We start from the raw sequence: 22448 nt of genomic DNA, 5'->3' as shown, positions 1-22448 counted from the left end.
TTGCAGCCACAAGACACATGCCCTGTTTAGTTACTAAGTACTTTGTGAGGGCAAGGAGCTAGGTGGATCCAGAAAGCAAGATAGCTGGAAAAAGGAGTCTGAAAAGGAAAACGCTTTGTGGACCAGGTATTGGCCAGAAATTATTTGGAACAGTGAAGCCAAAAACTGTGTTGTATTTCATTCCTATTGTGTTCCAGAAAACAGGTTTTCACATGCACTCTATGTAAATAACAGGATTGCATTGAGAAAATAAGATGCCATGTTTTCCTGCAGGAGTCTGTCTGTAAAACCTTACATGTCGTCTTAGAAATTTGGGTCAAGAGGAGATACTGATGGGAACGAGAAAACTGTGATAGCAGTGTGAAAGCATATCTTTTAATGAGTGATAAACTGACTTTCTCTTGTTTTCAAGCTCCTAAATTTCTGCCCTCCAACCAGCAACAGGGCAAAAGACTTCCATCATCTTGCATTTTGATGTTATGCTTTGGGCAGAGTATTGTCTTATTCTCTAGACAGAAGCTGAACAGAGCTTTTATTAAGTAGATAGTAGACAACAATTGAATATGCCAAGTATGTAGCATATCCTGAAATACTTAGACTGGACAGCATCAGTAAATGCTTTGTTGCATCTTCTGATTTTCTGAGTATTTGTCAGATCTTTAGGAATGGGGTTAAGCATTAATGTTGAGGAAAACATTACTCTGAAAAACAATTCTTTGTCTTTCCCTCTTTCTTTGTATTACAAACACAATCAGCACTATTTTATTTATTTGTATTGTTGTTTGTTTTTCAGTGCACTGGAAGAGACTGGCTTTACTGCCTTAAGCGATCCTTTTGCTGGTCCTTTTGTAGACTACACCAGAAGTAGTAGAAGTCTGGAATAAAGAAAAAACCAAAACTTTGGTTGAACAGTGTAATTAGAGCTTCAGTGTCACAAATGAAAAGACCACCTGAGTGGCTTACAGAACCTGTCCTTTACTGAAGCAACATTTACCCTTTGGTAGAAGTCATATCTAGAAAATAAGCTGAATGTCCTTGTCAAGTCTGAAATACACAGTGCAAAAATATTCTTACACAAAAAGCACAACTTCTAAACAGGGGTTTAGGGATAACTTAAATGTATCCTGTGTTAGATGTGGCTTCACCAACTCCACGTTATCAGGGTTTTAGACAAGTGAGATAATTGTTCTCCAAAAGCAATAAATGATTGACACTATTACTTTTAGGGAGGGTAAGTGTCCTTTCTTGATTCACAGAGTAACTTACTTCTGGTTAGTCTCTGTTGAAGATGCACTCAGACATACATAACTGACACAGACATAAGTCAATTCAGGACAACTCTTGAGAATCAGAAATCATGATGTTTGACCATCCTATCTGTTTTACAAGTTTTACTACAAGTACTGTAGTTTCAGTAATCTTCCAAAGGTATGTTGCCATTTTGTTGATAAACTAGGATACTACTTGAAATCCAACCTCTTGTGTTTTGTTTTTTTCCTTTGGTATGACTAAGGAAATAGAGTTCTGTAAGGAGTTGCAGCTCAATAGTTTTCTAAGAATGAAACAAAGTTAATACATGTTTCTATAAAGTTAAGTAGTAGGTGAAAAGTTTTATATATAGTATTTTCTATTCTTGAGGCATAGGCACAGTGAATACAGTTGAAGGCATAGCAGCTTGGGAATATTTCAGTCTCAACATTCCAGTCTTACAGCTATAAAACTGTGTGTCTGTGCCTAAGATGCAAGATCTACATTTCAAGTTTATATAAAAATACATGATGAAAAGTTTGTTCATTCAATTTTTGGATTAAACCTGCACAAAATTGTAGAAGATTATTTAGAGTGAAGGAGAAAGTTACTGAATAATTTTGCTTTACTTTTAGATAAAGATTTTTTCTAAACTCAGAATTTTGCTCTTGTGGGTTTTTGTTGGTTGGTTGGTTGGTTTTTATAAACTAACCTGGATATTTGAGAACTCACCTCCACTAACTTTCCTCCACAAATCTCTGCAGTATGATGATAGTTGGGAAAATCAGCTACTATTTTCCCATCTTCCATTTTAACAGTTGCCTGTAATAGAGAAAGGTTTAATGTTCCCTGGGGCTACTGGCATTTATATTATCAGATACACTGTAAACATCTGTACACTTGATGCTTAAAGTTTTTACTTTTAAAAAAAGTAGTAGTTGTGTATTACACATGCAGCTTCATGAACAAGACTAAAATCCTTGCACTTTAGTTCTTAAATGTTCACAATTTAAATAGAAAAATGTTCATCTAACAATATATGCAAGTTCCATATCTACACAACATTCATTCATAGCTCTAAAAATGACCTGACTACAGACTATGGTTCTCATTTAGTCCTTAAGGTTTTACGTGGTTCTCTTGTTTTGACAGTGAAGTAAAAGGCATGATTGTATCAGTTAATTTTGAAGTAGCATTCTCAGATACTACTAAATAACCTGCCTGCAAGCAGCACAAAAGTCACTGTAGACAAGTGACATGAATCTTTACCCTAGATCTGGGTTTCATACCTCTAACTACACTAGAATTCATCTTGCTCATTTTAAGTATAGGTGAACATGACTGCACAGTCTGCAGTCACACCTTCATACTATAATATGTGCCAACTGCTGTAAAAGCTGCTTCTGTATGGAAGAAGTATGTCAGGATGCTACTATGAAGATCACAAATACTACAGCAGCTCAGCTGACTGCCAAAACTAGTTATTTAGTTCCATCACAAAATCAGTCTTGTCTGTATAACTAGTCAGTCTTGCCTATGCTTTTAGTAATAAAGACAGATGAGCCAGTCATTTAGAGGAGAAAAAAGTAATTTGCAAAATGAAGAGATGAGTGGACAGTTTTTACCAGATACCAGGAAACCGTCTTACTAGTTTATATATTGTTTAGTGACACTATACTAAAAGGCAGTGGTTTCTCTGCTGAGGGTCATTTACCATGCCTCCATCTTTGGCTCCTTAATAGGCTTTGGACTGCTGAAGTGCCCAGGGCCAAAGAGAAGAGAATGGAATTTGTAATATTTCAAAATGGTTAAGTTTGCAATAAATTGACCAAGTAGAATTGTGTCTTACTCTATCCATTAGGTTTCACAATGATTTCTCAAAGCCAAAGACAAGGGTTTTTTCCTCTCGTAATCAGAAAGGTGTGACTAAAAAAGCATTTTGGAAATCATGCAATGCTATTGCTATTCTCAGTTTGTCACAGCTCCCTGATGCAATTGATTGTTTTCCTGTCTTTTCAATATGTATAAAGCGTTTATCCAGTAATCTATTGTAGGGTTCTGGATACCTCACAAATGCAGAGTTAGCTGTCCCAAACTGTCTTATCCCTTTAAATAGATGAGAAATGAATAAGGTAAGTAAAGCAACCATTTTACAGCAGGTTTTGTATCCATATTTTGTCCATGAGAGGAGCAGATCAATATTGTGTAATCTTCCATCTCACTAGAGTTTGCTTAAGTTGGAAGTTGCTCTGTACTTCCAACAGGAAGGAGGATACAGAGATCTTATTTTTTCCCCTTCACTTTACACAGTCTTTTGTTTAAGACTCAGGCCCAGGTGACTTCAAAAGGTGAGCACTGCTGACAGGCATGGGCAGAACTAGGGACCACAGCAGTCCTCTCAGAGTGTGCTGCAGTTGCTGTATGGTGCTGGACAATGACACAGCTGCCAACCAGCTCTTTAGAGTTTTAATGAGCATTATGTTTGCTTGAGCTGTGACACCAGTAGATGCTTGACACTATACCCTTGTTCTTTATTAGTACATACAGTTTTGAAGCTCTAGCTCTCTTTAAAATCAGATTTAGATATTTTGCTAGGGGCATCAAGAAATTGGTAAAACATTATATGTTTCTAAGCTATGACAGTTGAAAAAATTTAAGGAAGATGTCCCTAAGACAGATTTGATTTTCACCCTAAATTAAAAAAACAATTGAGACAGTGTAGAACTTAAGAGCTAAATTAATTTACCTTGAACTTTTTACCACCCATTGTCTCCATGTCTGCTTCCTTGCCAATTGTGAATGTGTTGGTCGTGGTGTGGCCTCCTGGGAAATGCTGTGTCCAGGTGAAGTCATTTCCATTCTGCACTACCTCAGTGACTATTTTGCAATTCCTTCCCATTTCAATCTTGTCACTGGGGAGACCTTAATAGAAACATACAGTTTATTGAATCTTATAGCCTACCAGCTGTATTTGAATTGAAGCATGCTAATGGTATGTTTGTTCTCAGACATTGATGTCTGCGCATCCGATTTGTTGTTTTTTTCTTTTTTTTTTCCAGCAGTATCAAAGCTCTGAGTTTAAATTACTGGTATAAAGGAAGATACAGGTGCATCAGTGCATTTGCTAAAATACTGTTTTGGTCTTGCATTCTTTTCCCTGAGAAACAATACACTGAATAAATGTATAGATACAAAATACATATAAATATTTCCTTCTACTTAATCTACACATGCAGATGCATCGAATTTAAGGTGTATGAACTTGTGCCTTTGCTATATAGCTGCATATACCTATTTACTATTTGCTATTGCTTTTTAAATAAATGAACACAAGCACTGAACTTATGATCATAGCATGAAAAGCTCTCTAAGAGCTTTTACCGGGTAATCTCTGAAACAGGTTTGCACAGTCTTCTGAAAGCATTCACAGAAACCTGGTCCTGTGTAAGATTTTGACAAGCATTTTCATACTAAATTTATACTCCCACCAATGAATACTAAGGACAGAAAAAGTGACCTTCACAATCATCATACTGCAAACATCTTGACCCTTCATTCTGCTGCCAGAAAGGAATACTACTTCTGTAGAACAAGACTATTTCCTGTTGCTGACAGTGCTTCTTAAAAGAACGAAAACTGAATCTCCTTGCTGAAGTGCAGAGCACTCCTACCAGTCTTAGCCCCTGTTGATCTCGGCACATTTCAGTAAAACTCCCTTTTTTTTAAAACGAATTTTTTAACTAATTTATAACCTTTAAGACTTACACCCCAAGACATACTTACCAATCTTCTTCACAAAGTCATCATAGTTCTCATCGCCTTCGAATTCGTATTTGCCTGTAAATGCCATGTTGCCCTGGTGATGTGGCTGGTGGAGCAGAATAGCAGCTGGAACAAAGAAGAATGGGCAAGTGCAGATGGCTTGAGGCCCTCTTTTTTATAAACCAGCCAAGCTGTTCAGCCCACACCCCTTGGAAATATACTTTTATGATCTATGTGAGTCACTAGCATGGATGCCATTGACCTGTATGAAAATCAAGGTTATAATTCAAGGTTATACATTCTTGACAATAATCTGGAGATCAGCAGAAATCAAGGACAAAAGCTCGGTTTTCATTTTAGTGCATATTTAAACAAAATGATATATTTTTACTTTCAAGAGTCCACTGATTTTGCATTTAGGATGGCATAATGGTAAAATATGTTCTAATGAAACAGGGAGAAAACGGCTTCAAAGCAGTGTCCAGAGACCACAGCCTTGCTTTATTTGGAAGCATACACTATACTAGTTAAAATGTGAAAATAAGAAACAAGCTGCACAGATTCCTAAGTAATTCTGGTAGGATATGGGCAATGACAAGGTTCTAGGTAAATTACTGCACCTGCACGTCTTACCTTATCTCCATACAGAAAAAAGAATTATGAAATATTTTACACTACTTGGATGTAAAGTACATTAGATTAGTCCGTGGCACCATGTTCCCATACCTTATTTAATATCAAGAGACAAATAGTGCTTTGTATTGCTTAGCAAGTATTCCCACAAAGTACAAAAAATATACTTATTTTGAAAAAGCAGAGCTCTGATTTATGTAACATAACCATATGTTAAAAGTCAGGGAGTCTGCTGGGTAATTTAGAACGCATACAGGAGATGCCCTATGCCTAATGAATCCACTGCCACACACAGACAGCAGGGTAGGAAATTCCCAGCTGCTGTGTATTGGCATAGCTCCGCTGGCTGAGGATACAGACCAACAATTTTTAATCCGAACAAAAACATTCCTAGGATTTATGTGAAAATGGTGTCATAGATTAGAATTTTATTTTATTTAATTAAAGTAACAAATTTTGGAAAGAACAGAAAATCTATTTTTTCCTCGGTTTCATAAAAGTCTGGAGAAATATGTAACAGCATTCAACAAGTTTTGCTATATGCAAAGTGGGTTCCATTTCTTAAATGCAGTTAATTTAATCCCACATGCTAATGCAAGAACATGTCTATTTAGAGTCAAGAAACTGATCAGAAGAACAGGAACATAGGCTGGGTGGTTAAAAACATGGAAAACAAAGGTCCACTAAACTTTACCACTGTTCTCCTTGGTATACTTTCAAATTAATGTATTCTGTATAACATTGTCTCTGAATTCACACAGTTAGTGGTACACTCCCTCAGCCTGTGCTCTAAATCCTGCATGTTGGAGAGTGTAGTGTAGTTTGCAAGCTGTTCTACTGAGTTGAGACAGAATGGTGCCTCTTAGTGAATCCTGCATCCTATGGGTCCTCTCTCCTATGGTCACATACTGGCTGTGTCTTGATGTAGCCTCACAGATTTGGGACTGGATGTAGATTACCAGCATTAAATTCAAAAGAAGCTAGAAATAGGACAGCCTGTACCCAACTATTTTGTCACAGGATACCAGTGTGTACAATAACTCCTTAAATTAGTATCTGTTGGGGGGGTTTAAGGTTTTATTAAACTCAAATATATTTGCTATATATACATATATATTTAATGGCATATTACTTGTCAGGGTAAGTTGCAACTCAATGAAAAAAATCCTCCCTAATTTTTATTAATTTTTTATTTTACTTACTAAGCTGCTTTCTTTTATGCAAAGCCTCTGCTGTCCGTAAGTTATACAGCCCTTAAACCAATTACAGAATACACAGGGCATATGAGGTTTTTATAGGTAAATACTTCCTGTCTTAGGAAAATTTTTGCAGTTTCAAAACTTTTCCTTACAGGAGAAAAATGAGAGGGATTCCAGAATAACACACTGACCGATGGGTGAAAAGTCTGAATCAAGTGAGAAGGGGACTTCTAATGGAAAAGAATTTTCTGACCAGAAAGAGCTTTAGAAAATTCCGAATCAGTTTTGTGACAGATTATACCTGTGGACTGGAAAAGAGCTTGCCTCATGTTTATTAGTTGGGAATTTATGTTATTTCTGGGTTTTTTTTACCTGTTTCCCCTTCTGAAGTCTGAGAGAAAGTAACTTCAAAATTTTACATCTTCTTATGAAAGAAAACATAAAACTTTCAAATGGAGATGTGATTTTTGAAGTTGACAAACATCCTTTTAAAACTATTTGTTTGGGTGTATGTTCTTTTAAAACTATTTGTTTGGGTGTATGTTCCTGGCAGGAAAGCAGTTTTCTAGAACAGATGCAGAAAGTGAACAAGAGTGAAGCATAACAAAATCATGGTCAATTTGTAAAATAAAAATAGAACAAATGTCTTTCTTAGGAATTACTGCCTTGCCACCCCTAACCCTTCACTCTCCCCATATTTACTCTGCTTTAAATTGTACCATGCTGTGTAGTGGCTGACTATATTGTGCTGGAGTTCATGATGCCACAAAAGCCATACCATCTGCTGTCTGCATGCAATTAAAAGTATGTCTCCATACTTGAAATAGAAGAGAGGCATATACCTTCCCTCTGTGAACATTTTCTGTCCCCTGTGATTAGCATTCAAAACACAGGAGTGTGGGAGAAAAGTATGAAACTGGGGGTTTCTGTATCAATTACAAATACATAAGATTCAGAAAAGGAACAGAGAAACTTGTTTCACCACCAGTGTTGCCTTTGCACTTTTGATTTAAAAGTGTCTGTAAAATGATTCTGACTGTCCTGCAACCGTATTTGACACTTAGTTTTTTAATCAAAGCTCCTTCAGCTTAATCCCAAGATTGCTGAACTCAATGACCAATTGTGCAGGAGCAGACAACTGAAAAGGAAACTTTCTTTATCAGCTGGACCCAGATGCTTAGGCCCATCTATATAAAGAAAAACAGCATTAGCATGGAAAACAATGAAGTGGTTGCACATACATAGAAGCCTCAGTTCTTATTGCTCTGGTAAAGCTAAGTAGACACCAGTTAAGCTACAACAGTGTAAACTCTATGCCATTAATAGAGGCAAAACCCCTATTAATTTCAGTCATACACAGATTCGAAAATACCATTTAGAGGAAAGTATCATCAAGCCTATTTCATACATGAGAAAGCTCAAACACTGAGAAAAAGTGACCTATCAGAGTTTATGATATAGTGAATGGATGATGCAGCCAGTAAGAAATCCTAAGTCCAGGCATTAACCCAGTGTCCAGAGGACGGCACATTAATTTAAACTTTCGTATAATAAACCAGCTGTTAGAAGCAAACAATGAGAGCTCTGAGCAACCATTTACTTTCAGTCACCCAGGGAATTTTACACTTGCTCCACTGATGGGCTGTGAGAATCTTTAGAGCTGCTTAGCACAACTGGCTGAGCAAGTCCCTAGTTAAGATTCTTGCTGTCTCCATGTAGCTCTGTGTATACTGAAAGATAACCAGTGTCCAGCCCCAGCTGTGCTTTTGGAGAGTGGGTGACTGGTGAGACTGTCCTCAGGTTAGCCAAGCACTGAAGGCCTCTGTCTTGCACTAGGCTCTCAGTGTTCCAGACAGACATGCACAACCCTGTGAAGAAGGTAAACGAACTCAAGCCATAAACTCTTCTGTTTACATAAAACTTATTGGAGGACAATACCACTGGTGTAGTAACACCACTTGGACCTTGGAAGATAGATCAAACTGGATAAGAAAAATACCACAGTTCTGTGAAACAGGAAAAAGATAATCAGATTATATGAACAGTACTTGAGTTTTTATGTTCTCTCTCTCTCTCTCTCTAAAGATCAAATTATATTGATAGCTTGCTTGTGATGTGATATAAAAATGCTGACATCTACACAACCATACAATACTTAGAGCCTGCCTGCAGTGGGAATGTGGTGGGCATAGAGCTACCATGTAGTACAGTAAATTACCAAAGAATAACTATTTGACTGGGTGGGTCACTCTTGCCACACATTAAGTATGAGTTTATTCACCTCCAAAGAGTTGTACACTATGCTGTACATGAGAGTTCCACTGCAGGTTACAAACATCCATCCAAACAATAAAGGTAAAGCTACACAGTGTTAATAATTCTGCTTGCTCTGCCTAGCTGCTCAGGATCCAAATCAGTTTAGAACAAGTTTTGAGCAAATGTGCCATCATCTGTACCTGTCTGTGCAGAGGAGTTTTTAATGTGCATTGTGAATTTGCACCCATGTTTCTGCTCACTTATTCTGACATAAATCCTTATTTTCATTCCTACCTTTTTTGTTATAAAATGTAATTAAATTTGATAGTGTATTAGAGAATGAAGAATTTCATTAAGAAGTCTTCCAAATACTGAGTCAGGACAATGTTTACTCCATGAATAAAGGAATGGAGGCCCTCTGACTTTACTGAAGTTACAGTCACTTGCACAATTGCTAAGGTTAGTCATTCAAGTCCCTATCTCTTCAGCTGGTTTCAGCTAAAACCAGTATCCATTTAATGACCTTACACTTTCCATTTACAATATTTGTGATTTTTCTGCCTCTTCAGAGCTGTGAGCATGTGATGTTGCTTTTGCATACCTCTACAGCAGTGCTTCATCCTTGGTGGGCTGGTCATTGAACTAAATGGTGCAGAGAACTCCAGAATTATCCAGTTAAAAAAAGAATCAATTAAACCAAAATTATCTATGTCTATGTATACATGTATTTTAAATACATTACGTGTATTTAATCCATTCCAACTACTACTATGTAGAGCCTGCACACTGCTGCATGCACCCTTGGTTATGTTATACTTTTGCTTAACAGAAGTCAGTTCAAACCCAACTGAATTAACAGCTATAACTGAGGTCAGTGGAAAAATAAAAGATATTTCCCTGGCACAAGGTGAGAACCGGAACAGAGAAACGCAAAAGAATAAAAAGCTTCAGGTGTAAAAGCTGAAAACAGCTTTCAGAAAGTGGCCATTATCTTCAGTGTACTTGGCACCATCTATTATTTTCAATAGAGAAAGATACAGCTGTTCTTTATGTAGGTCAAAAGAAAATATCATTATTCAATAGGAGACTGTCTGCCATCTGGTGGCCAACTGTCAGGGCCCGTATGCCAGGCAGCATGTCCTACACCGAGCCCCCACCTCACTCACCCATGTAAACCCCTGACTTCAGTTAGAGCATGCCAGTGTTTGCAGCTAGCCCCGTGCCACAGCTAAATCTCCAAGACGAATTGCCGATCCCTTCATTCTCTAACTGTAAAAAAAAAAAAAAAAAAAAAATCCCCCAAGCTGGTTATAATCATCTCAATAAGAGTCATGTTAAATGTATCATTTATCTTTACATAATATATAAAAATATATCAGTATTTATACAAGCAATTATCTTCATATGTTTCATTTTGGGACATAGTTCTAAATGAAGATGATTTCCTAAGCATTGCTTTATGGCATCACTGACATATCGTAGAGTATTCGCCTTTGCTTAAACACAAATACATTTGTATTGCGATCTTGGCAATCAGCAAGACACAGGACTGCTTCATACAGATTTAATTAAACATTATAGATCAGAGGCCAAATGCTGGCTCCCCTGAATTCAGTGGTAATCATCTACAGTTGAACTAACGCTTTAACACAATTTATTGAATCTAACTTTATGTGCAAAGGCTATTTGCAGCAGACTGGCATTTGTGAAACCCACTGAGTGGATTCAGCTGTCACAGAGAAACACAAATAAGGGTGTGCATGCTTAGATGGAGCAGCACTGTTTGCAGACAGAATGCAAGGAAATGCCATAACCTTATTTTATGAGGTCTAAGGTGTACTGGCTTTTTACACTGAATTTGTCTGAGTGGGAAAAGAAACCAAAAGAACCCCAAAACATACATACACAGTTGTGCTTACTGAACTTCGAAACCTCAGTCACTGATTTTTGATGACAAACATCAACACATAATAAATCTCATATTTGAATATATATTTTCAGGACTATGGGCAGGAATCAAACTACTAGTTACAATGAGAAGTTATGCAGAAAAGCTCAACACTCTATTTGAATTTATCAGGATGAAGTGAGTTGCAACTGTGTGGTGTTGTAAACAGCATGAATAAAAGTTAGCGTGTCAAAGAAGTAAAACTCTAGTGGAAGCTTATACCCAAGGGAAAAGTTCATCTAAAGCGAGCAGTTAATTCCCTCTTTCTCCTAAGTCAGCTACCTCTGATATGCAAAACAGCTGAGTCTTCAAATGCTGGTAGGAACAGAGGGAACTTTCAGGAACCAAATCAAAGGCCTTGGATATCTTTACCTTCAGAATTTACTTGCCACAAAGTCATAAATATAACGCTTTTGCATTCTTTTTGTCATGTTGGAGTCACCTTGCCCTTGAATGTCTCCCAGCATGCTTTAAAGTTTATTAACCTTTCAGATGTGTTGTATAAAGCCAACTGAGATACACTCAAAGACAAAATGGAGATAAGGAAAGTAATTCCATTAGTGAATGAACTAGGCTGAGTGACTATCTTTGAAGTGCTTTTAGAACTGGAATGCAATTGAACAAGGAGTACAGATGCAAAATAAAAGTAGGAACTCTCCAGTGAAAAGAAGTTACACTTAATGATTCTTTCAGAATGAAACTTGATCAGGAAAGCTTGTAAATTCTTACAACAGCTGTATCTGGCAATTATTCAGCAACCTTCCATAGTAAATGCCTAATGATTATTAATTCCTTTGGTATTCAGAGTAATCATTCATAATGAATTCAGAATGAACTCATTTGGTGTTAATGTAATGTGTAATTCCATGGGAGTCCTATTATAATGTTGCCTTATTAAGTACCCATTTAGAATAGTACTAGGTGTTACTATTCTAAACCCATAAGCAGTAGAAAGTAATTACCAACAAGATGCAGCTGAATTATTGAAAAGCTAATGCTTGTACAGAGTCCAAATATTTAACAGAAATGTACCAGCCAGCTCTACAGGACTTCTACAGGTGACACAGTACACTGGCCTTGCCCCAGACATGACATTCTGATGGGTAGGTTCTGCCTAACGAAAACAGGAAAGAAAGGATCCTACCAGAAGCTCAGAGATAGCAACATTTGCAGGGGAGTAAGGCACAGATCTTCCAAAAATCCAGTATTTTGGGGACTCCCTAAAAGAAAACTTGATTATTTCCTGCCAAAACACTCTTATCAGGAAAACCTTTAGTCTGTTTGAATCTCCAGAAAGGTAGTTTCCAAAGAGCAAGATAATGAAGTGATTCATTTCAAGCTGTACAAGCTGGCATAGCTTCTGTAAGAAGCATTTGGTTCTGCTGCCCCTGACTGGTGTTCCACATCTCCAAGTGCTACATCAGTGGAACTGCTGAGATCTGGCTTGGGCAACTAAACCCAAAGAAAACTAAACCTAAGGAAAAAAAAAAAAAAAAAGAAAAAAGAAGTGCTTAGTTTTCAGGTGGTTTCATCAGTTTTCAGCTGATTTGGTTCTCTGAACTGTCTCAATTGCATGGTCAGGCCCTGCCAGTACAACAGGAGGTACAAGAGAGAGGAGAGGAAGATGAATGGCACCATCACCATCAACAACATGTAGCCCTTCCATTGGCCTAGTGGTGACTGCAAACCAGAGAGCGATTAGAGCAGCCTAAGGATATGACAGTGCTGCTTAAATTGTTCAAGTGATTCCTAGCTGTCCTTGAGCCACCTCCTACTTTGTGCTGGCACAACCATTTACGCAGTAGCGTAGCAACCAGAGCAAGGGCCTGATTTGAATTAAAAATTCCAAAGATAAAATAAAAAGGTATTTTTCAGCTGGATCAGTGCTCTGATCCAGTTCTTCACATGATCACACAAACAGCTGTACTGGCATAATGCAAGTATTGGCATGGAGAAGGGAACAAGCAGCTGGTGGAATATCCATCCGCACAAGGTGCCCATGCCACTGAAAAATGCTCACTGTAATCATGGTCTGAGTTATACTTTATGATCTACATTAAAAGAATAAAGAAGTCCAAACTGATAATTGTAAACAAGGCTCTGGAGAGGAAAAGCAGAAATACGCTTATGCTAATTGAGCTAGTGATGTGTGCCTAGTTCAGGTTCACTGAACAAATTTTCTGCAAGCTGAAGGCTCAGTACAAATTCTCTGAACTCGTTATTTCCTGTTGTCTCTTCAGACTCCAACACCCAAGTAAATTGAATCAGCACTCCTGGACTAAGAAGCACCAAAACAAAGAACTGGAAGGAACATCTCTGTTATCATTTCAGTCTCTTCTAGAATTGATAGCAGTCTATACAATTTCTTGCTTTTGTTACCATAGCAGGCAGTTTACTCCCTGGTATGTAAAAATCTTCTTTTAATTTCTAGTTTAAATTAATGCATGGTTATTCTAAGCCTGATTGTATTTGTGCCAGCATTGCCCATTCTTTTAAGTAGAACTTCTTTCTCTGAGTGTACCCCAAAGTCCTTTAGAGAACAGTTACATCCTCTTTTTTGCTAGAGTAAATAAATTGGCCTAAGCTATGCCAAACTCCGTTAGACACTTCTGAAATAACAGACTTTTTCTTCCTCTTATCATCCAAGTATTCCTCTTCACTTACTCAAATTTCAGATTACTTTTTGGAACAGAGGTGGCTGGGACCTATAACATTTTCCAGCTCAACAACAAGTTTCATTGGTATACTCCCCACCTTTTAAACTAAGATCATTAACAGACATACTAAAATGTTTTGGTTTTACAGTAAGATTGATACCAGCAGCTTCTTGTGAATCTAATTGTTCTTTTCTTTCTTCAGGATTCTTTCCTTTAATTAGTTATCTTATACTAATTGTTACCAATTGCATCCAATTCAATGGTAATGGGGACTGATAGCAGAAATAGGAAGCTGTCTTGATTTTAAAGTTTTAGTAATGACTACAACAGAAGACTTGAAGATTTTTGTTGTGCCAGTTTTGACTCGTAATCTGAAAATGCACAGTAAAACTAATTTTGGCTACTGTCAATTTGGCTCACACAAGACTGTTAAGATTTCTTTGAAATACCATCTTTGGGTTAAGAGCCACTATGGAACATTTTGAACCTCAATGGTTTTAGTCTAATACAGACAATTTTAAAAAAGTTGCTAAAATGAAAGATATAATTCAACGTTATCTGCAGAGTGTTCTGGTAAAAGCAGACTGAGTTAAACATACTACCTCTGTATTTCTTTGTTCCATATATTTATACTAGAAGTCCCTAACAGAAAGTAAGTGTAGTTCTAATAAAGTTAGTAACTGACAACCCTAAAGATAGGAATCAATAGTCATCTACCGTTTATCTACATAGTTCATGTGATCTGTTGTAAAGTTTTTATCTACTTGATAGCATCTACACGATTGTACTTGCTGACAAATCAGGACAACATAGCTCCAAATGGGAGCTTATCTTCATGGTAACCTAGTCTAATTTGGAGACTTCCGTCACATGGCTGTGGTCTTCTAAGCAATCCTCAGTCATCACCAAAAGGGGGGAAAGCTACGTACCAATATAAAATGAATGTGCACTGTGCCTGCATTTAAAATTAGTGGGAACTGATAGCAGGGAGGGTAAACGAATGCAACAGGATGTCACCACCACACACCAGCACCACCACCAAGAAAAAAAAAAAAGTCAAATTCTTTCTTAGCCACAATGTATATGGAAGGTATCATGCTCTGGAAGCCTCCTCTCTACAGCTATAGCTACCTACAAAATTTGTAGGGTAATTTATTCAAATTAGGCTTAGAAGGCAGCAGGATGAACATGGGATGAAGGCAAGACACAGTGTTTCAGGAACTTATCCTGCTTCTACAGCATAAACTGGAGTTGTACGTGGACTCTGGTGGCAGCAGGCCTCTCATGATAGCTGGACAGCTTGCTGAAACCAGTCCTAGAGCTTGCATTTTTGTATGCACTGAACTGACTTGCATATTTTACAGTTATTCCTACTTCTCACACACCCCTTCTGCAGCATCCTACAATTGCATTCTAGCAGGCAGCATTCACTCCACTGTAATAATCACAGAATGCTTTGCTCCACCTAAGAAACTAAGCAACTGATGGTTTAGTGTATGTGATGTTGATTTAGGCTTTCTTGGAGAAACTCTGCACAGAGCTTGCCTTTAACTAAGTTTACTGAAGTCAATAAAGAACAATACGCAACACCGTGTTTTAACTTGTTTTTCTGTTGGAATTCTTCTAAGAGCTGCTCTGTTTCCTCCCAAACAAATCATGTTATAAATCAGTTTTTAAATGTTATCTGATATACAGAAGAGAGAGGTTTTCAAAATCTACAGAGATATAATATAAGAGACATTGAAAATGGAAAGTTCTTTAAAAAAAGGAAATTATAAACAAATTAATTGCCTTTCTCAATTTTACTTACGTTATTGGCTTATTAAGCATAGGCTCCTAGCGTGTAGCCTATGGATAATAAGGAAGGAAATTACGGACTTTTAACAACATTATCTACTTAATAAAAGACTACTATTTAGTCTTGCAAGGCAAAATATTTTGTTGTATTAATTGAGAATCTAACAGGAATTGAAGGTGTTCAGGATTTTGTAGAACTTCGTGTCATATTTATCTAATACAAAAGACTTCTTCACGTTGGTAAGGAGTTGTTTAAAAAAAAAGACCACATTTTGAAGCACAGGAACATATGATTTTTCCACTCGTCTCTGTTTCTGCCTTATATTGTTTAAAGAAAAACTCATTAGTTTTAAGTACTGTTTCAAGGAAGAACAAAGACATTAAGAGTTTCTGTCTTTTCCTTGTTTTTCCTTTATTTTAAGGAATCAATGTGCTGAGAGTGACAGCAATCCAGAGAGACATGTAAGGGTCTCAAATAACCCCAGCACTATGTCTAGTCTAATTTGCTTCCATATCCATGGCCAACCCAGTTTTATCGAATGTATAACTAAAGCTGCCTCCTTAGAAAATATTTCTAACTTGCAGTGTAGATGCTGAATTACATTATCTCTGTTCAACATGCAAGCTTATACATAGCTTACGTATAAAAAAGTTTATATTTTTGTGGGAATAATATTTTTACATACCATGTTGCTCTAGATTTTTTTTTTTTAATCACAGTTAATATTGGGGAAAAACCACAAATATTTTTTTTCTTTGCTTTAAAACAAACACATTTTTAAAACATCTGAAATGTTTGTTTTCAAATCCATTAATGCATTATATACAAGTGCCTTTTAATAACTACACCTTTGTAGCACTCCTATACCCTTCACCTTGTTCCTCTAGTTTGGGATACTCAGAGCATTTTCTTTAATATATTGCAGAATTTACTCCATCATACATATGATGAAAAATGCAGGCTAGCGATGGGGGCTGAGCAAGAGGTTAACTTTCAGCTTCAGTAAGACAATTCCCATTTAGAAATAGATATGTGTTTTGTATGTCTCAAAAGAAAACTTCCTAGGTCATTCCAATAAATTAAAATACATATTTTGTTGTTGAAACAGACTGTTTCTACTGAAAATGTCAACACAACATTTTCTTATTTCCAACATGGAAGACATTTAAAAAAAAATTTATTTTTTCTTCTTAAGATACTGCAATTTCACAACTTCCTTATTTTCATGCATTTTTACTTCTGTAATGTCAACATCTCTGTATCTGGATCATCAATGGTTACTGAAGCAAATACACAGAGCTGCAGAGCTAAAGAAAGGCCAAATTCCCCACTTGGGCTGCCAGGGGAACTCCTTCTACTGCAAGGGTTACTCAGAGTTCAGTATGCATGGAATAAACACAGCATACTTTATTATGCATCCTGCTTTCCAGACTGCTGCTCCCCAGCCCTCCATCATTAAAGCAATAGTACTGTATTTTAAATACAGATTATGTAGTTTGCTCCAGGTCATATGAGATGTGATTTATAGCTAGAAATCCTGATTCACTGCTCTCTATTAAATCAACAGTCACCCCTCCATCTTTTAGATACGATGGTTTGTCCCACACATTGCCCTGTACCTCCACCAATTTTTCTGAAGTGTATTAACCTCTATCTATTGCACTTGTAAAGCCTGCTGCTTTATTGGTGCACATAAACCCCATGCACAGTTAAATTCTGCTATTCCAAAGGATTCCTTCAGCTGCAGTTCCTGAATCTGTGTTAAAGGGAACATTAAATTTAGATACTACTTTTTTTTTTTGAAGGCACATCTGGTTTGCAGTTGTCTTTTTCTTATATTTTAAAATCATGTTCACTAGTTCCCTCCCATCTCCTTCACTCTGTCAAGCTTTTCCTCTATTCTCTTCTCCTGCAGCTCACCTGAAGGGAAGAGTTAGATAGAACAGACAGCTGTCTGGTGATGGTGATAAGCTATTTGCTACCCCAGTAAGCCAAGCAAACAAGGATTTTGTCTTATAGAATCTCAAAGGCAGACATGGGAAACCAACATTTGAATGAATTTTTTTTACGCTAGTGCAGTGTTTATAATGTGCCACACTGAAAATACTGATGCAGGTTATTTGTGCAAGAACAGAAAGAGTTTGAAAATGTGTGAAGCAGAGAAGGATGCATTGCTTTTCTTGAAATACAAAAGCCAGTTTTCTTTGCATATAAGTACTTTTTTGGGCTTCAGCTATGCTTTGATGTGTATGATTCACAGTAACATCTCACTGCATATTTTACAACAATCTGCAATTGTTTATATTTCCTTAGATACATTTAACAGGAGAAATATATATACTTTTGTAGTAGAGAAGATACATAATCTCACATGCTATTTCTTCACCATCTCCAAAACAACCAGATCTTTGCATCTGCTTGCTCTATTAACTGCTTTTATTATGTCTAACCTGTAGTGTCCCTATTCAACAGTTTTATTTATTCTTGAGTTGGTCAGCAATAAATTTGCCGTTATTAATCAAGCAATAGTGATGTAAAACTGGGAATATGAGACTATGTTGTTAACAGCTGTGATTTTACCTTAAACCCTGGAATAAGCCATATTTCTCTTAAAGCTTCCTTCCAGAATCAGAAGGAAAATCTGGAAAACACTTCAAAATCTGAACTTCCACTTGGAAGTTTCTTTACTTCATAGTACCAGACAACAGCTGTTCCCCTCTGAAATGACAGGGAAGCAGCAGGGAACAAAAAAACTAAACAGTGACAATTGTTTATTTTTTTAAACTTCATTTTTAACCCAAATTTGCATTTTTGAATTACTTGGTTTTGGTAACATATATAGATCACTTATTGTTCTCAGGATGCTTAAAAATTTGGATGTTTAGTTCAGTGACTGGACAGCATGCCAACTTCCCAATACTCTGGTTCCTCAGGCAGAAAATGCTTTGACAAAATTTGCACAAAGTTTAAAAAACAGTTGCAGCCACCATTAATGCAGGATTCTAGTGCCCAGGATTATCCTTGTGACTCCCCTGGTAAGGATGCTGAGGTAGTTCTAAAACCAGTCTGAATTTCTGTGAATGTTTCTCCAGAGTAGGCATGGTGTTTGAGAGCAGACTGAAAATCAGGTAGAGACATCAGTGTCATAAGCCATACTGCCATCTAGTGATAAAGCTTTAATTCTGCTTCGTTCAAGGGTGCTAGAGATGGACTTCTGTGCCAAAATCTGTGCCTTAATAAGGCTAGTTGCAGCTTGTGTCCTAAAAGACAGGAGATTTAAAGAAACCAAAATACTTAAGCTCTTCCTGCATGATACTGGAATTTTTGTTGTATTTACAAAATTCGAGATATAGGCAGATTATTAAATACATTGATTGAAAATGCTACACTGCACTTGTTTAACAGCAAGTCTTCCACCCACCTTCAAAGCTCTTTTTTTGCTAGCAGCACCTGATAAGATTCTGTAAACAAGCCACAATGATCTTTGCTTGAGTTTGCCCTCTGTTAACACAAGGGGCTCTGTTTGGCTTCAGGTTGCTAAGGTCTGCCTTGCAACACAATGTTGCCTTGGTTCAAGGTGGGCTGCCTTTTGCTTTCATTGTGCTTGGTTTTTTCATTTTGCTTCTTGGTAGAATGCAGAATTCTTCATGCAGAATAAGCCACAATAACGATTCCTGCACGCAAAGACAGGATGACAGCAAGATCAGGCTTTATCATAAAAATCCCTCTCAACTTGCTAATGCAGAGAAGTGTGATGGAGACATTCTGATATTGGTTTGAACTGCAAGGTCTGTCTCTGAGGATTGAAATATAAATTTCTTCAGCCCTTTGTGATTATTAATTACTAATTCTTTACAGTTCTAGAACACTTTTCTCTTGAAGCTGTCATTATCCTTTACAAATAATGTGTTGCAAAGGCCAGAGGAATTGAGCAAGTAGTCTTCTCAAGGTCAGAGAGTAATGTCTGTGGGTCCACTACTGCTCAGCACATCTGAAAATTAGCTCTCACCTTCTCTTATGATTGTTGAGTTTCTGTTGTGATTATGGGACAGTCTTCAAGGGTATGCTGGATATAAACCACTATCCTGCTGTATTCTGAAGCCTGTAAAACAGGCAGACTGAGACAGTTGTTTGAAGAAAAGTAAGTATCATTTATCCTGCTCTATTCATCTCCTTTGATTGTTAGGCTCATGCAAGTCTGTGATGCTTTACATACTGATATTAACTACTTCATGATTTTCATTTTGGCAGATGGGATAGGGGAGAAACAAAAATGCTGAAACAGAGAAAAGAAGATGGGAAAGGAGGCTAACATATGGAAAAAATAGAGCTAATACAAAATGGGAGCACATCTCCCACTGAGTGATACTGGAATTGGCAATAAAACACTTCATAATTAACAGCAACTAAAGCTATACTTAGAGGATTAAATCTCTGGTTTGCTTACATTTTTATGCCTAGCTTTCCTCTTGCCACCTGTGGAAATGCTAGTGCTTAAGGGTACGATGTATGAGGAGAGGCTTAAAGAACTGGGTCTCTGGCTTGGAGAAATCAAGACAAAGCAGGGAGACCTTATTGCATTCTATAACTACTTCACTGGAAGAAAGAGAGAAAAAGGAGTCAGACACTTCTCAGAGGCATGGTGATAAGAGGAGGAAGAACAGACACAACTGGGAATATGAGAAATATGAAAAATTCTACTAGCGCGCTTTTTTTTTTTTTTTTTTTTTTAAACCATGAGGCTGGTGAAATACTGGAACAGGTAGCCCAGAGAGGATGTGGAATCTCCATCCTTGGCACTGGTCAAGACTCAAGTAGAGATGGCCTTGACCATCTAAACTTTAAGGCATCATGCCTTTAACTAGACATGTTTTGAGTGGGGGGTCAGACTAGAGGACCTCTGGAGGTCCCTTCCAATATAAATTATGAGTCTATGACAATATAATCAACCATTTCCACCTTGGCTGCTGAGCCAAATAAAAAGTGTCCTTTGTCCACAAATGAAACCCACAACATAGTAGGAAAATTCGAGCCTGAAACAGATTCCGCTTCTTTGCCCCATCTCTCAAAAGCTATACTTGGCACAAACCTGGAAAAAAATTTTCAAATGTTTTAAACCACTTATAAAGTTAATTCCTTTACTAAGGATTCAAAATAGTGTCAATCACCTTGATTTTTTTTTTGTTTACTACTATGCAAATGAACTTTGACATAGTTAGCTTAGCAAAACTCTTAGCTTACTAGAAAATGTAGTAATTAAATAATGGCTTTATAAAAGTAATTTGGTAAGATAAAATCAACACAATCTTTTGAAAACATTGTAGGAAATTAAAAAAATAAAATACTGGAAATCTTAGAAAAGTATCAAAAAGACCACTCTCATTTAAAATAAAAAAATGTTTTTCTGCAGAGGAACATCATCCTCTGAGAGCATGTTTGTCTCAAAAGTCCTAATCTTTGTGAAAAGATGATTCACTATAAAAATACACCTCCACTGCTGCACAATGCCTTAAAGTTATTGCTATCTCCAGGGACTGGCATTGAAAAAAAAATTAAATTTTGCTAATCACACATGCATGGACTGTGATACAAATTCTGGGTGCATAATACAGATTTTAAAGCCAAGGGCAATCTATTGGTTTCCACTTTTGTTTTCAAAAACATCAACCTGCATTTCTATACAGCTTTTCTACAAGTGATTTGTACTCTTAGGCCCAGTTTATACCTTGTTTTTGTGGCTGGTTTTTTTTTTATCTGCACTGTTGCCACACAGCATTACTATTTGTAACCCAAGTGTCACTAAGAGCTCTTTCGCCAGAGGCATTTAGACCTTCTGTGCCCTAACTCTTCACAGCTGCATCACAGCCTCCAGCTTCCTCTCCTAGAAGAAATGCTTATTAGATTATTGTTACATGCTGCTATTCTTGTGCTTGCACAAAGGCGGACCAGAGGGCTAGATAGAAGATCTCCTTTCCCCCCCGCTTCAGGCTCCTCAAAGCTGGAAAGTAGTTTGCTCAGAAAAGACATATGGACTATGTAGGTTCCTGCATAAAGGAGCAATTCTTGCAGAGAAGCACAGAATCACTAGGGTGGCTATTGGCCACTGAGTGATGTTCACAAGGGTGGAAGCAGCAGGAGAGGTTTTTGTCCAGACACTGTGATTACGGACTGAAGGAAAGCAGAAACATATACCAGTATGGGGAGCTGCAGTGAGACGTTTCACATCTCTTCTTTATTCCTGTGGAAGGATGACCAAGCTAGAATTGATTTATATCAGGTCATCACAGAACACAAAGTCAGAAAGAGAAATGGCTAGAACTGGCTTCATAGCATCTTGCTGCTATGCACTGGATAAGCTTACAAGCAGGAGACAGGCAAGCTGAGAACACAACCACTGCAGGTCCCCCTGTGCTCAGTCGCTGGTAACTGGAATCACAACTAACTGAAATAGCAGTGAACAGTGAAATCCTTTCACTACTAATTTTCAGTCTTCTGTTTGAGAAAGAATCCTTCTCCTAAAACAGTGGTATTTTTTTGAAAGGTTTGTTTTTGTCTGGTCAGTGCCTTCTCTTTTAAGTCATTGTGACCTACATACAGACATGATCCAAATAAAAAATTAAAGAGAGCTTTATGTGACATTGCTTGGCTGAGCCAGCTCTGGAGTTGCTGTGGCCTCTCTGTTATTTTTTCACACAGGATCAGATATGAGTTTATATAATTTTAGTTTGTTTGGGTTTTTTCTTCACTATCATGACAAGTGTTTAAATACCTCTCAACAAAAAAATAAAAATCTAGAGTTTACCCACTAAAGGTGGCACTGATGGACACACCCTTGCTAGTGTTATCCTAATATTAAAAAAAAAAAAAAAAAAGCCTAGAGTTATGTATCTGTCTGAATAAAACACAGGACTGAGGCACACAATGAAGTTACTGTGAGTTAACACATT

The 22448-nt window shown here is 37.2% G+C and overlaps 1 protein-coding gene across 10 annotated transcripts in view; it reads right to left on the bottom strand.

Moving 5' to 3' along the window:
- Window positions 1-751: 751 nt before the first annotated feature.
- Window positions 752-22448, bottom strand: part of FABP6 (fatty acid binding protein 6) — a 46194-nt gene continuing 24497 nt past the window's right edge. For 6 of the 10 annotated variants that reach the window (XM_052816265.1, XM_052816267.1, XM_052816266.1 and 3 more), the window contains 4 exons: window positions 5032-5136; window positions 3995-4170; window positions 1981-2070; window positions 752-875 (listed from right to left, as the gene is read on the bottom strand). In XM_052816265.1, coding sequence (XP_052672225.1) covers window positions 822-875; window positions 1981-2070; window positions 3995-4170; window positions 5032-5136 — 425 coding nt within the window. In that variant the 3' untranslated portion in view covers window positions 752-821. Of the gene's footprint in view, window positions 876-1980; window positions 2071-3994; window positions 4171-5031; window positions 5137-7214; window positions 7359-18922; window positions 19176-19510; window positions 19604-22448 lie in introns of those variants that run through there. The other 4 variants (XM_052816271.1, XM_052816270.1, XM_052816275.1 and 1 more) reach the window with 4 other exon arrangements.

The sequence above is a fragment of the Harpia harpyja genome, chromosome 20 (genome assembly GCF_026419915.1).
Source record: "Harpia harpyja isolate bHarHar1 chromosome 20, bHarHar1 primary haplotype, whole genome shotgun sequence".
NCBI classification, from domain to species: domain Eukaryota; kingdom Metazoa; phylum Chordata; class Aves; order Accipitriformes; family Accipitridae; genus Harpia; species Harpia harpyja.
This window is presented reverse-complemented; position numbering and strand designations above follow the sequence as displayed.